Source organism: Symphalangus syndactylus, chromosome 14, assembly GCF_028878055.3.
Source record: "Symphalangus syndactylus isolate Jambi chromosome 14, NHGRI_mSymSyn1-v2.1_pri, whole genome shotgun sequence".
NCBI lineage: Eukaryota > Metazoa > Chordata > Mammalia > Primates > Hylobatidae > Symphalangus > Symphalangus syndactylus.
Genome location: NC_072436.2, coordinates 104,521,875 through 104,537,154, shown reverse-complemented (window position 1 = coordinate 104,537,154; position 15,280 = coordinate 104,521,875). Strand labels below are relative to the sequence as shown.

Sequence of the window (15,280 nt, the reverse complement as noted above, 5' to 3'; positions counted from 1 at the left end):
ATACATTCTTCATTGGTGTAGGAAAAAAGGACCAGTTTGGCTCAAATTTGTGATTTTGATTTTAAGTTGGACTGTAGCACTTTTGCTAAATTGTGGTTCATATGAGCTCATAATGGTATAGTGGACATTTTGATTCTGATCTATCTCCCCCCACAACTTCCCTCCGCCTCCCAAACTGATGCATGTATAATTTTATCATATAAACCTATGACTTACCTTCAGCGGACCATGTTGGGAAGACTTAATTAACATTTGATGAACTGTAACCGTGTGCCTTATTCACTCGTTCATCTTAATAATTTATATGTGCTGTTGCATTATTGAAATAGTCATTAAGCCCTCTGCTGTCTGCATCATATTTACTTTGCAAGTAGCATTGTTAGATAGGCCTTCATCCTTTCTCATCTAGCCCTGCTATGTCTAAACATATGAAGTCAAGTTCACGACTATGATATAGGGATTTCCTGTCTGACTCTCCAGTTTGCATTTGGGCTTGTTCTCTTATCAAGTAAGAAGTCCTGTCTTCCAGTCAGCTTGGTCCGTATATAAGGGTGCCAAGCCTGGCCAGCACAAGCACACCCAAAGGCAGTTGCCAGCTGTGCTTCATTGGCAGAGCCTTTATCACCATCCAGAGATCACTGAGCAAATGGAAACACGGAATCAGGCGGCATGTCTTAAAGCACCCAGTTGTTTTTCCAGTGGGCACCAAAGACCAGTGCTTGCATTGTTTCCTGTTTTAGGCTTTCTCAGTTTTAACTCAGATTATCGTCTGTTCTCAGGATCTTGTGTATCTCACTGTTAGAATGTACAGACTGTGTCACCCCAGCCCACAGTGCTGACCTCACCTTGGCTGTAGGGCTCTTCTGTGGATGAATGTTCTCCCTAATTAGTCAAATACAGATCTCTAAAAACCTCAGACTCGCAATTAAGGGACCTCTTTTATTAGTGGTCAAAAAAAAAAAGTGTGCATGTGAAGTATCCTTTTTTCCTACTGTAAGAAAAATGAAAAGTGGTGATTCTACCAAAAATAGTTTTCTGATTACAAGTATTTGTGTTCCTTTTGTTAAATTATCAAGTCACTAATGAGCAATGATAATGCTTCTCTTTTGATGTGTGAAGGCCTCATATTATGTGTGCTAATTTAATAAGATGTAATATAGACATAATTAATAGGATTGATGATTAATTTTGAAAAGTGAACAGCTTTGTCTAGTTTCTTATAATACCCATCATTAGGGAATTCATTCTTCTACTAGAAAGAAACTAAGTAGTAATTACCCATTCATTTTAATGGAACATCTTCTGATTCCCTAATTTTTTTTGTACTCTGGTTTTCTAAGTAAATACATTCAGACTTAGATTTTATTTTCATAAGCTGCCTATAATGAAGGGTTAAAGGATGAAGAACAAGAATCAAAAGTTGACAAGTATGAATCAGGTGGAGATAAAAGATCTGGTGGGAATTCTAATGGGTGAAAAGAGATTTGATATGTGGTTCCTTGTAAACAGCAAATGCCTCTGTTATGACCTATTTAGCCATGCAAGAGTGTACTGGTTTCTAAAGCATCCCATGGCCATTTCACTGATTACATGCTACATGCCTCTCTTAAACCTTGCCAGAGCAAAAATTATTTCAGTGCTTCAATGAAGTCTTTATTTCATGACTTCAAGGAGGATAGCAGACAAGTAAATTAGCAGCCCTTATGCCACACCACTCATGCCTGTGGGGATACTCATATCCCCATATGAGCCCTGACCACATCACCCTTGCTCTAATGTTCGTGTTGGTGACGCTTCTCCCCATACTGAGTGCCAGACTCTGGCAGCTTCTGGAGGGGGGACCATGAGTCTTTCAGTGGAACCTCCCTGTGTCCAGGGGTCATTCCTGATCAGACATTACAAAGAAAAAGTACGACTTTGATCATAAAGTCTATCTTAGGTTAATTTCAAGCCCACTTCACTGCTGCATCATACCTGTTGACTTTGGAAATCAAGATGCTCATGTATGTCCCCCACTTAAGCCACTCTAGGTGATCAGGACTGATGTTGAATAAATAGCTCATGTGTTGGCCAAGTCTTAAGTGTTAGTACGTAGAACATTGTTTTGAAAATTATGACTTGGCAAGAATTTGTAACTATGTGTTATTTTAGAAGATATTTCAAGGTCAGATTTTTAAAGTCATTTGTTGGCTAGAAATTCTTGAGTCAGTGTATCTTTCTCACTTCAGAAATTTTGGATGATTGATTTGTGTTTATTATATATAATATATATTTACTTATACATTATATAAAATAAATATAAGTATATATGTGGCTCATAACTTCCATGTGAACTAAGTTAAAATGTTCTGATTACATGCCTTCTAATCATCTAGTATCATTGAAGTGTTTTTAAGTGTCATATATCTTTAAGGATCTGTGAAAGTGAGTTCTATTATAGGTAGATGGTACATTAAAAATTTCTTACAGGTTGTATTAATACCTCTGTATGATTAGAAGTTAGCTATTTTTATATTTATATATTTACTAATATTTGAAATGGGACTTTCACATGGAGCTGGCTTAGCTTGTGTTGTGACTGTATTTCTTCTCAATTGGCTGTGATACTGTCACTGTATAGTGATCTTCTCCATAGTGATCTTCAACTCACAAATGATTAAATAATATTTAACCTTAATAGGGAAACGTCTGTACCTTATATCAAGTCAATCTATTTACATTATTCCTTTTGCCTAGATTTCTGTTTATTTAAACATAACTACTAAACTGGTGTCTTAGAGATATATAACATCTCTTTGGAACATCTGTTGATCGTTGTGTATTTAATTCAGCCCAAGAATCAAATATAGTAAATATTTAAATCAGGCATCTTTAAGCTATACAACCCATGAAACTTAATGTTACGCATTTTGAAACTATAATGATATGATACTGCCCACCTTCATTGGAACATTTTTCACCCGCTGCTTCTCCAGTGTATTTTCTTAAAATTAAAAGCTTCTGCACATTGGAAAGAGAACTTCCCTTGGAGCCAGAGCGTTATAATCACAGCTGTGTCACACCCTAGCTTTATGTCTTGGTGATCTGATGTAACCCTAGTTCAGTTTCCTCATCTATAAGATGGCAATAATAATATTGTCCTGTGCTTCACAAAAGTGCCAAGAATATTAAATGACAAAATGTACATATGCAAAAATACTTTATAAACGGTAAACACAATTTAAGTGTATATTGATTCAGTAGAATTGCTGCTCTTGTAATACAGATTGCAGCTGATCTGAGTAACATTATCAAATAGATTCTAGTATCTCACTGTTAAATGTAGCAGCTGGCTTTCTACAAGAGAAATGCCTGGATATAACATCTCAGTGATGAGCTTTTGGGGGCCGAGAATATCTTAGATAATGTTTTGGCAGTGTACCTCATCCTGCCTACTCTCATCTTAAAAAGCCCATGTCACTTTGGTCACTCCATTGTAACCCAGGTAGAAACAGTGTGCTTTCTGTAGCTCAGCTGTGTTGTGACAGTGCCCTGCCCACAAACCGCACTGTTCTTTCATACCTCTAGACATTATCAGAAGTGAGAAAATAGGGCTCATTTATTTTTGTTTATGTTGAGAGGCTAGTCCCATTTGAAGAGTCTGAACTTACTGTGCATGATCCACTGTGATTTCCTGGGAACAGTGTACGTGGCATTTATCATCAGGGCGCACCCTCACTAGGAGATGCATACCTCCTGCACATTCTTCAGAGCTGTCTGTTACTGTGGCCCTACATGGAGGCCCAGGTTGTCACAGTTAGTGCTAAAAAGATTGAAACGAAAGATGAGAGGTGTGATTTAAAAGAAGGGGAAAGGATGATTTTCTCTGTATTGTTTAGAGAGTATAAGAATGAAAACATTCTGGTTGTCTTGCACCGTGCTAACTTTGGAACTGGTCTAAAGTTATCACAACAAAAATAAGCAGCGTGTGATTTCAGTTTGTTTGGGTCTTAACCCTATGCCCTAGGAAGCAACTGATCTTGCTTCTTCCGTAAGCAGCTTTCTCTTCTCACTTCAATATCCTTTCCAGGCCCCTGGCTGTGTAAACAGAAATTCAAGTCTTTCTGGTTAACTTGGGGAAAACCCCTAAGCTGCGTACGTAGTCTTTAGGTGTGCTCTGCTCCAGCCCCACATTCTTTTTTTTTTTTTTTTTTTTTTTTTTTTTTTTTTTTTTTTGAGACGGAGTCTTGCTCTGTCGCCCAGGCTGGAGTGCAGTGGCGCAATCTCGGCTCACTGCAAGCTCCGCCTCCCGGGTTCACACCATTCTCCTGCCTCAGCCTCTCCGAGTAGCTGGGACTACAGGCGCCCGCCATCACGCCCGGCTAATTTTTTGTATTTTTTTTTAGTAGAGACGGGGTTTCACCGTGGTCTCGATCTCCTGACCTCGTGATCCGCCTGCCTCAGCCTCCCAAAGTGCTGGGATTACAAGCGTGAGCCACCGCGCCCGGCCCACATTCTTAATTTAAAGAGCTCTGCCGCACGGAAGGAGGCTGCACTGCTATTTCCAGAGAGATCCAACAGCATTTGCCTTTCTCTTATTTCGGTCCAGGAGGCCAAACCTGATTTTGTACCGTCTAGTGGTCAAGGATATGGGGGAAGACCCCATCACAAGAGGGCCCACCTGTTAAGAACCCTCTGGAGGCTGCTGGCAGAGTTTTCTTAACAGGACTTGGACTGTGACCAGATAAAACATCTTCTATAGGTGCAGAAACTGGCCAGTCTAGAAGGTCCAGTGGCTTTCTACGTTAAGGTTTTCTTAACAAGATGGTATACCCCGACTTTTACATGGATTGCTTCTTTTAAGTCCTAAAAGAAGTTGTATTTCTTCCTCCTTATTTGGGCCACCTTGATCTTTAGTTGTTTCTGCCTGCCTTTTAAAATGACATTTTTATATTTCCAAAATTATTTCTGTGAATAATGTCCATGTACCTGTAGATGCATCTTGGATTGTAGGCCCTACTATGACATGAGACCACATTTAAAGTTGAAAATGTTTCCTTCAACAACTATCCATGAAGTGCTTAATCAACCCATAGCAAATGCTTAACACAAGGAGTAAGCTCTATTACTGAGAAATTGTGTCCTCTTTGCATGCACTGGTTCTCAGCCAAAAGTGACTGTGTTTACTAGTTTGGTGAGATTTCTTTTTGTAGAAGTAGGACTTGGAAGCCTGAGCAATCACCTATTTCTTTCTAGTATGTTGAAGAAATCTGATAGGCTCTTTTAACCTTTATAAATACACTTGCACTTCCTACCCTAAGAAATAAATGAAATAAAATAAAACAAAAATGGAATTCTAAGAAAAGCCTTAAACTGTGGCCAAATCTGCTTTCACAGCAATTAAGATTGAGGCAGTGTGGAGAGGTAGGAGTCAGCCAACATGACAGCGTTTACCTCATTTTTTTAAAATAAAGATGGATTAAGATCAGATTTTTTTTATTGGAAGCTAAAAGTTATAAAGTAAAAGAACTCAAAGATTTAATTAAATCAGTAAGCATTTGTTGCATTTTTAACCAGAATTCTTTAATCATTTCCTGACAGAATGACTGTGTATTAGATCTCTGCCTCATTGAAATTGTCTAGGCCCCCTGCATCTGTTTTTAGCAAGACTTCAGTTGAGTTCCATCTTTTAATTCTTTTACAGTCTCTAAAGGCCTGGTGAGTCAGCATATTGAAAATCAGTCATCATCTTCTGTCTATGAGTTCTTAGTGGCCCGTACATTATTTTCTCAGATGCCTGCATCATTACAATTTTCATGTGTTTAAGTCTCTTCTTTATGTTTTTTAAAAAAACAAGTGAAGCTAGTTTCTCAAACGGGAGGTGCTCACATTCCATTTATTCTCCAAGTGTGGAGTTTGTGCCCAGCATGTGATCAACAATACAGAATGAAAAGCACATGACAAGCCAGGGATTTCAGTGTCTTCTTAGAAAGTGAAATGGAAGTGGTATTTTATTCCTTTGTGGCTTAGAGAGTGCTGTAATGCATTGTTACAGGTATAAACTAACATTTTAGAAGTACTTTCCCTATTCTTGCCCAGGTCAGCTATGTCACTGGTAATACTTGGCTGCCTTTTCTACCACTCCCTTTTCTAAATCTCATGTTACCCATAGTATACATGGCCCCTTTGTATGCCTGCCTAAATGACTTCACTAAAGTTTTCTGTAAATCCCTCAAACCTCAAACTTAAGAACCTAAACTGAAATCTCATGTTATTAGCAGGACCAGCTATCTGTGCGACTTTTCCAGACACTGGGCTCATCCATTTGGATATGGACTCCCACAAAGCTGACGAGACCCTCTGGGTGCAGGAGCATCTCCTGAGGACCAAGGCCTTGAATGCCTTGTTCACGTCTGCATCCCCAGCACTTAGGATGACACTCAGGGGGCCTTGATCTCAATGTGTGGGAAGAACAAATGCCCCCGTTATAGTACTGTGTTGGCTTGTTTTGCAGTGAGACTTACTCTGAGTTTAAGAGCTGCATTTAGCTTCTTGGCCACCAGGATCCCAGAGTAAATTACTTTTCAGGACTCTAAATAGTACGCAGGAGATTTGAAAGAACTGATGCAATTTCTAAAGCAGCCTGACTTCCTCCCAGGAAGTTACTCCCACACCAAGACTCTGACTTCATGACCACCAGATTTAGAAATTGAAGTATCTATGTAAGAAGTTGCCTCCTAGGCAGAAATCAAGAAATCCAACTATAACATGGGTTAGAGTCCATTTTGGTTTTTATATCCTTCCACAGAGGAAAGAGGAGGAAGAATCTGGAGATGCGTTTTTGGGTTTTTTTGTTTTGTTGTTTTTTTTTTTTTTTTTTTCCAGAGGCTCGTGTATATCCTACATCATGGTCAGTTTCAGAGCAAGGCTGTGCCACCACCTCAGTGACTCCTGGAATACTAAATTGGATCTTTGTAGAGGAAGAAAATAACACAGTTCTAGATTTTTCCCTAGCTGTTAATTAGTTTTATGGCATAATTAAAATAGATCAAGAGTAAAAACAAAGTCCAGCCTTAACAGCCTGTTAAGACTTCTTTTCTTATCTTAAAAAGAGGTAAGATAACGAAGTTTAAACAGTTGAAGAAGTTAACTGGAAAGGAATTAGCATTTCAAGGCCTTGCCACTTCTTCCTCCTCTTGTGATATGAACCAGAATTGAGGGAAAATAGGCAGGGGGGATCCCACACTGAATTTTCCAGACTCTACCACTGAAAGACATTGCATATTTTTATTGTAATCGTATGTGATGCAAGATAATATTGCTTATATTTGAATCCCAAAAGAAAAGAAGATGTTTGTCTGAGCATCCCATGAGGTAAGCAACCCCATGGAAGGACCCGCTGCAGCCAGCGAAGGGCTCCAGGTCCCTGACATAGTTGATGGTGATGGCAGAAGTAAATCTTTGTTCTCTTACAGAGACTTTGTTTCTGAAAGAGGCCAAAAATCATTTCAAGCTGAATCTGACGGATAAGATAGGGGCCATAGCTGAGAAAAATAAGTAGCAAAGCTGATCTAAACCCAGGTGTAACTGTGAAATAGTAACCATCTTCTTTGCATGTTTCAAAATTGGCCCTGGATGCCATCGCAAGAGGAAAATTCCAAAGCTGTGCAGCAGCGGCAGTACCATTGGAATACGTTTACAGCCTACCAGGGCTACTTAGAAGGGGATCATGTTTATTTGGATATATAACCCCTGATTTGTTTGTTTTAAAAATAAACTTTATTATGTTAGTGTCATACCTCATGTTTTCCTTGGAACATTCTCCTCTAATCCTCTTTGAGAGAGTGGGAGGGAGAGATTGTGAGGGGAGAGAGAAGTGTTAAACAGAGATTTTCCTAAGGAGGACCAGGAATCCTAAATTACCTAAATAACCCGCCTCGTTATCTCCACTCCTTGATAGCACTGTGTGACGTATGACGCAGTCAGGTGAAGGACAATTTATCTTTGAAGACAAAGATAAATTCGAGTCCCCATTTTCAAGAGTCAGTGAGAAGTAACAGCTTGTTTTTGTGGCACTGATTGATCTTGTCCGGGCAAGTGGCCCTTCCACGGGTTATCCGGCTTGGCACGTGACAGACAGAGGTGCTGGTGGACTGTGGAGCCAGACCCGCTGTGGTTCCCCTCCTCGCCCTGCCACTTCCTAGCTGTGCATCTTGGACAACTGACTTAATCTTGTGCCTCATTTTTCTGTGGAATTGAAACAATACCCTGTCCCATTGGGCAGTGGAGATCAAATGGCATTGACGCAGGTAACATGCTTAACGCAGGGCCTGGTACGTAGTGGGCATTCAGTAAGTGGAAGTTACAATTATTATTAGATATCAAAGAACAAAACTTAATTGTCAGAATAAGCAAACCAGTTGGAGTAATAAATGTAGCCTTTAGAGTTAAATGGCACAACCCCTGATAGCCAAACGTAAACTGTTTTGGTTATTTTTAGTTGGATATTCCCAGTCTTTATTTCTACATCCCTCTTCAGGCTGAGTGCTTAAAGTACATTTATATGTAGTCTCAATTAGATTATGTTGTTTCCCCCAAAAGACTACAGTGACTATTAATTTAATTTATAGAACCCCGAATTGCATGGAATAGCCACCACATCTCCCTTTAAACCTGGTAGCTTCCAAAACTTCCTGATGGCGTTTTCGCAAATGGGTCCCTATGTGTCATTGAAGGAGACAGTGTATCTAGGAAAAGAAATGAGGATACTGAGCAAGGTGTTGGTGGTTCGTGCCTATAATACCAGCATTTTGGGAGACTAAGGCAGGTAGATAGCTTGAGGCCAGGAGTTCAAGACCAGCCTGGGCAACACAGTGAGACCCCATCACCACAAAAAAAAAAAAACCCTAAAAATTATCCAGGCATAGTAGTGCATACTAGTAGTCCTAACTACTCAGGAGGCTAAAGTAGGAGGATCACTTGAGCCCAGAAGTTCAAAGAGCTATGATTTCACCACTACACTCCAGCCTGGGCAACAGAGTGAGACCCTGTCTCTTGAGAAAAAGAAAAAAGTTACTGATTTTCCCATTGCCTCCAAGGCGTTCAGAGTGGTTGTTCTTTCTCATAATATCATTTTATAAATATTCTTTTAGACAGTGATCTCATACAGTTACTGAATGAGTATTTACATAAACCCTGTATTATGCTGTAGCTCAGCATTTGATCTTTGATATTTCTTCTGTGGTTTTGATACATCAGTTGAAATTATTCTACGTAGGTCAATATCATTCAGAAAACACCACACGTCATGGCCAGGTGCTTTAGGTCCACGCTCATGCTAACTTCTTCCTATCATTATTCTCATGTGTGTGGAGAGAGGAAGGGAAGGAAAGAATGAATGAAGGAGAGAGGGAAGGAGGGAGGGAGAGAAGGGGAAGGAAGGAGAGAGGGGGAAGGAAGGAGGACAGGAGGGAAGGAAAGGAGGGAGGGAGGGTGAAAGGGAGGGAGGGTGAAAGGGAGAGAAGTAAGGATGGAGGGAGAAGGAAAGAAGGTGAGGGAGGGGGAAGGAGAGAGGGGAAAGGAAGGAAGAAGGGAGGAAAGGAGGGAAGAACGAGGGAGAGGGCAGGAAGGGAGGAGGGGGAGTGGGAAGGAAGGAGGGAGAAAAGGATGGGAAAGGAGATAAGAAAGGAAGGAGGATGGGGAAGGAAGGAGGGAGGGGGAAGGAAGGAAGGAGGAAAGAAAGGATGGAAGGGACAGGAAGGAGGGATGAGAAAGGAGGGGGGAAGGAAAGAAGGAGAAAAGGAGGGAGGGAGGAGGAGGGAAGGAAAGAGGGAGGGAGGAGGAAGGAAGGGAGGAAGGAGGAAGGAAGGAAGGAAAAAAACAGGGAGGGAGGGAGGGGAAGGACAGGAAAGAGGGAGGGAGAGAGGGAGGGAGGGGAAGGACAGGAAGGAAGGGAGGAAGGAAAATATAGACAGGAAGAAAGGGAAGGACAAGGAGGGAGGGAGGGATAGGAAGGGAGGGAGGGACAGGAAGGAAGGAGGAAGGAAAATACAGGAAGGAAGGGAGGGAGGAAGGAAGGGAGAGACAGGAAGAGAGGGAGGGACAGGAAGGAAGGAAGGAAAATACAGGAAGGGAACGGAAGGGAGGGAGGGGAAGGAAGGAAGGAAATACAGACAGGAAGGAAGGAAAAGGAAGACGGGAGGAAGGAAAAGGAAGACGGAAGGAAGGAAGGAAAGAAAGAAAAAAAAAGAATATAGACAGTATAGACCACTGCTTGGCCTTGAGTCAGAAGAGTTATGGACAAGATGGAATGAAGAGTTTTACCTCCTGTCTGGTTTCTTTGTACAGTAATACTGTTACTCAAATTTTATTCAGTGATATTGCATTGTATGGGCCAAGGTTCATGTAAAATATAATCAGTGATACTGCTTTATCAAACATTGCTTCCTTTCATAAAGAATTCTCAGCAAAATAGACTCTAAATTTGATGGCCAAAACTAATGTCCTCAATGCAATGTCCAGGCTCAGTCTAAGTTCTTCCCATCATTATTCTCATGTGTGGAGAGAGGAAGGAAAGAAGGAATGAAGGAGAGAGGGAAGGAAGGAGGGAGGGAGGAAAGGGGAAGGAAGGAGAGAGGCAGAAGGAAGGAGGACAGGAGGGAAGGAAGGGAGGGAGGGTAAAAAGGAGAGAAGGAAAGAGGGAGGGAGAAGGAAGGAAGGAAGGTGAGGGAGGGGGAAGGAGAGAGGGGAAAGGAAGGCCAGAGTACTACTTAAATTAGGCATCATTGGATGATTCTGTTCAGCCAATTTGACATGTGCATTTTGGATACCTTAGTGAAGTCGCCTCCTTTAAGGATTCCATATTATCAAGAACTTCTATCATGAGTTTCTTTTGAATGCCTCCAAATGAGTTTTTAGCCTAATAATTAATGTGCCAGAAAATTTCTGTGGAGCATCTACAAACATAGGGAAGTGCATTTTTTAATAGATACTGAAAAATTGATTTCTGATTACAACTATAACTTTCCATGATTACTTGACTTGATGCCGCTTGTTGAACCTTAGACAGCAGTAATGAGAAAAATGATAAAAGTTGTTGAGAACATAAGAGATGATGCATTTAACACTCGATCTCAGTTTCTTACTTGGGCTTGTTTCTAACACCCCCCAGTGGATTGAGATTTATATCTATGGAGTAAAAATTTTACAATATTAGGCATTATTAGTGCCATTTATAAAGGTGCATATGCTTGAGTATTGTCTGCCCTCCATATCCATAACCACAGATTGAAAATATTTTTAAAAACATACAAATTTCAAAATATAGTATAACTATTTACATAGCATTTACATTGTGTTAGGTATTGTAAGTAATCTAGAGATGGCCTAAAGTATATAGGGGGATGTGAGTAGGTATATACAAATACTATGCTATTTTATATAAGGGACTTGGGACATGAGTGTCTTTGGATTTTGGTATCCATGGGGGTCCTAGAACCAGTCTCCCAAGGGACAATTGTAATTGGTAAGAAGAAAATGTAGAGACCACAGATCTGTGAGCATTTCTGTCTGTGACCTTCCTCTGGAAAAGCTCAGTCTGAAGCACAAACTGGGTCTTCATAGAGAGCCACTTCCAGCTGCCTTAGAGCACTCGCTGCAAAGCTTGGGGCTGCTCAGAGAAAATGGCTCCTGATGCCATTATGGGCTTCTCATTGTGCCCTGAGATGTGCTGGGTTCTGTTTCTTGTGTCTATTCAATGAATTCTGACCCTTCAAGAGCTTCCCAGATGCTTTCCAGGAAGAACCCTGGGGACGACTGCCTTCCTGAGGAACTTTCCTTCTAGATGCCTTTGTAGTTTTTCACGTTTAAGTGACAAGCAGTGAGTGGCGCTGCTTTTAGAATCTGAACATAAAATGTCCCCGGATTAGTAGGTGTCATCCAGTTATCAGTCTCGTGCTCACACCCCCACCACCGGGTTTCGATTTGCCCATCTCTGCTTTGCTGCTGGATCTGCTGGTCCTTGGGGCCTCACTCTGAACCGCATTCTTGTGTGCTAGAGGGAAATTTCTGTGTGTGAAGTGTGGCCACTAGGGAGTCAGTAAGTTCAGGTACACCAGGAAAAGGCGTCGAGTCCCAGAGAAACTTCAAGGAGAAGGTTGGAAGAGGGAGGAAATGAGTGTGACAAGGGACAATGGGAAGAAGGAGCAGAATGTTTAAACTGAAATCCCTGTATATAGTGTACAGACAAATAGCTCTTTTTTCCTCAAAAACCAGTTTTCTGGGGGCAAAAAATGGATTGTAGTGAAATGAAGCTGTTTTTAAAGGAGAAATGTCCTTGTAGGTGAGAGAAATCTACGCAGCATCCCTGGAAAATGAAGGAAGTGGTTATCTCGGTGCTGACTCCCACTCAAGGATTGCAGAGGAAACCTGCTAGTTCCTTGTGATGTTGCCATTATCACTCCTTACCATTCCCCTGTATTGTTTACAAAACAGGAACTTCTTGAATCCACCTCTGTAAATAAACTCAGCTGGACTTCTTATCAATCTCTTTATCTCTTTCTAGATGACAATCTAAGGACACTTATTTAACGGGTACCATTCCCTGCCGGTTGTTCTAGTGACCACCCTGTGCTAGCCTCAGTGGCCACAAGATGAGAGCCCTGATGGTCCTCCTAAGAAAATGAAAGACTAGGGAAACAAAAGTTTCACCAAATTCCAGAAGTCCTAAAGCATACTGTGATTATACAAAGCTATTCCCTTGATCTCTCACGTATAATAAGATCGTGTGCATTGTCACATCAGCGACTCCACCATGTGCTGTTCTTTTCACTAGAAGACACAATTCCAAAGAAGGTGGTGTGCCACTTCAGTGGGAAGGCCTATGCCGACGAGGAGCGGTGGGACCTTGACAGCTGCACCCACTGCTACTGCCTGCAGGGCCAGACCCTCTGCTCGACCGTCAGCTGCCCCCCTCTGCCCTGTGTTGAGCCCATCAACGTGGAAGGAAGTTGCTGCCCAATGTGTCCAGGTATCTAAGCCACCATCCTTCCATTTGTCAAGCTGTAATGTTGATGTAAGATGAAATCGAAGCAGAGATCGACCTGCCCCTTCTTTCATTAGGTCACATGGCCCAAGTAGCGTGTCAGGACCAGTTAGCACCTCCACCCAAAGACCCTATGGGTAACTTGGAAAACTATGACCATCCAGATGAGGGGCAGATTTTAGTTCCATGCCAGAATTGCTCTGGTTCTTTTCTTCTCATTTGCATTCTCTAAACTTTAGTATAACCAACCTGTTAATGACACCTGCCCTATTAGAGTAGCACAGTTTTAGTGCAGTGTTGGACTAGCCTAGAGAAGATGGTCCAAGATGGGACCCAGAAGGGAAGATGCTTAAAAGCCATTACACTGTGAAAATATATTAGAACCAAAGTGGAAGACCTGTATTTAAAGAATGTAGTTCTGGTTCATTCTTTTTTTAGTTCATCAGTTCCAACCAGTACCCATACCATCCATGCAGCCTTCTCCCAAGCCCTCAGCTGAACTTCCCATCTCTTTCCACACGTAACACAACCACTGAGTATACCCCAGCTGGCTGTTGTGAATCCCCGTGCCTGCATCTTTTCTCCACACCCCACTCTTCGTGTCTGCTGCATTATCCCTCTCATAGTTTCAAACCTAAGTCCTTCTCAGCTGCCCAGAGCCTCCCCTAGCCCTTCTCCTAGTTTCCATGTCTGCGTCTCCTACCAAAACAATTCCTCTTTCCCCTGCGTCTAATCCCAGAAATGTAAGACCTGAGCCCTCTCCCTGGGGACTGACCCCTAGACACACAGATTCCCCAGGTGGTATAGACCACATAGACCCAAGTGAAGGCTCACTCTAAGGATCTCACTGAGGTCCTGAGCGAGTCAGGAGCTTTTCTGTCTTACCTCGATTCTCATGTTTTCTCGTAGCATTATATTAGAGAACCTTGTTCTATTCAATACAGGGAGCTGGGAACCATGCCAATTCACAAGTGCATCTGTACTATGCAGTTGTAAGATAGGGCAGTTGTTAAACCCAAAGAGTTTAAGTGAGCTCTGCACATGTTGGCCTTTTGTTTAGGCGTTGTGCAGACTAGCCCCAATTGAGCATTTCTAAAAATGTCCATTTATCTCTTAAAAAGGATAGGATGTTCTGTCAGGTAAGGGGGTGGAACCATTTTTCAGAGCCTTCAGTTGGGTTCTCTTTATAGTTTTCCATACACACTTGCTGTGTGTATGGAAAAAACAAGTCTTAAGTGTTTTAAATGAGAATAAGAAAAAATACATGGTTTTCCACTGGAATTATTTTACCTAGTATATATTCACCTATGTTTCACAAATTTCATACCAATTTCCCCAGTAATCTACTTTTAATGATATAAATGATGAAACTTGACCTTATTTATTTCACGAAGAGTCATTTAATGCCTTCTATGTGCCAAGCACTGTTCTAGGCACTGGGGACACAGCAGTGAACCAAACAGCAGTGCACACGGAGCTTACGTTGTAGTAGGGAGAAGCCAGGCAGCTAACAGGTAAACAGTAACTAGGCAGCCACTAAGATGGGGATCAGGCTCTGGAGAAGGGCATAGCAAGACAAAGAGGCTGGGGAGAAGTGGGGCAGGCAGGTTGTTTTGTATTATGTAGAATGGTCAGGGAGCACCTTACCAACAAGAGGAGATTTAATGAAGGGACCCAGAATTGCAGTTCTCATGGGGAAGAGGCAGAACCTCTGGTATAGCCAGGGCCAAGGCCCCGGAGTGGGAACGTGCTGTGCGTGTTCAAGGTAGAGCACTGTTCAAGGTGCATGTTCAGGAGGAGCTGTGTGGAGGTAACTTGGTGAGCATGGAGGAGGCAAGAGGTGGGGCAGAGAGGCAGCCACAGCCAGACACAAAGGGTCTCGCAGATGAGTGCAAGATTGTATTGAATGAGATGAAACCTTGGAAGGTTTGGAGCACGGAGCGACAGGATCTGACTTACCTTTGAATGGGATTTCTCTGGTGCTGGGTTGAACATAGACTGTGGGGCATGGAAGTGAAGAGTGAAAGCAGAGAGACCAACTTGGAGGCTTTTTTAAGAATCCAGGCGAGAGATGACAGTGACTTGGACAGGGTGGTAGCCGTGGAAGTGGGGAGAAGTGGGCAGGTTCTGACTATGCCATATGAGTCGCATCAGTAGGATCTGAATATATGTGGGGGGTGAGTGGGAGAGGAGCCAAGGATGACTACGACATTTTGGTTTGGGGCATTTTTAGCTTGAAGTAGTCATTCAGCATCAAAG

At 42.0% G+C, this 15,280-nt stretch overlaps 1 protein-coding gene across 6 annotated transcripts in view; it reads left to right on the top strand.

Moving 5' to 3' along the window:
- CRIM1 (cysteine rich transmembrane BMP regulator 1) overlaps positions 1 to 15,280 on the top strand; it is a 196,626-nt gene that overhangs the window by 170,224 nt on the left and 11,122 nt on the right. For 5 of the 6 annotated variants that reach the window (XM_055240685.2, XM_055240690.2, XM_055240689.1 and 2 more), the window contains one exon: positions 12,812 to 13,006. The exons of the other annotated variant lie outside the window; for it this stretch is intronic. In XM_055240685.2, coding sequence (XP_055096660.1) covers positions 12,812 to 13,006 — 195 coding nt within the window. The remainder of the gene's footprint in view (positions 1 to 12,811; positions 13,007 to 15,280) is intronic. 6 annotated transcript variants of the gene reach the window in all.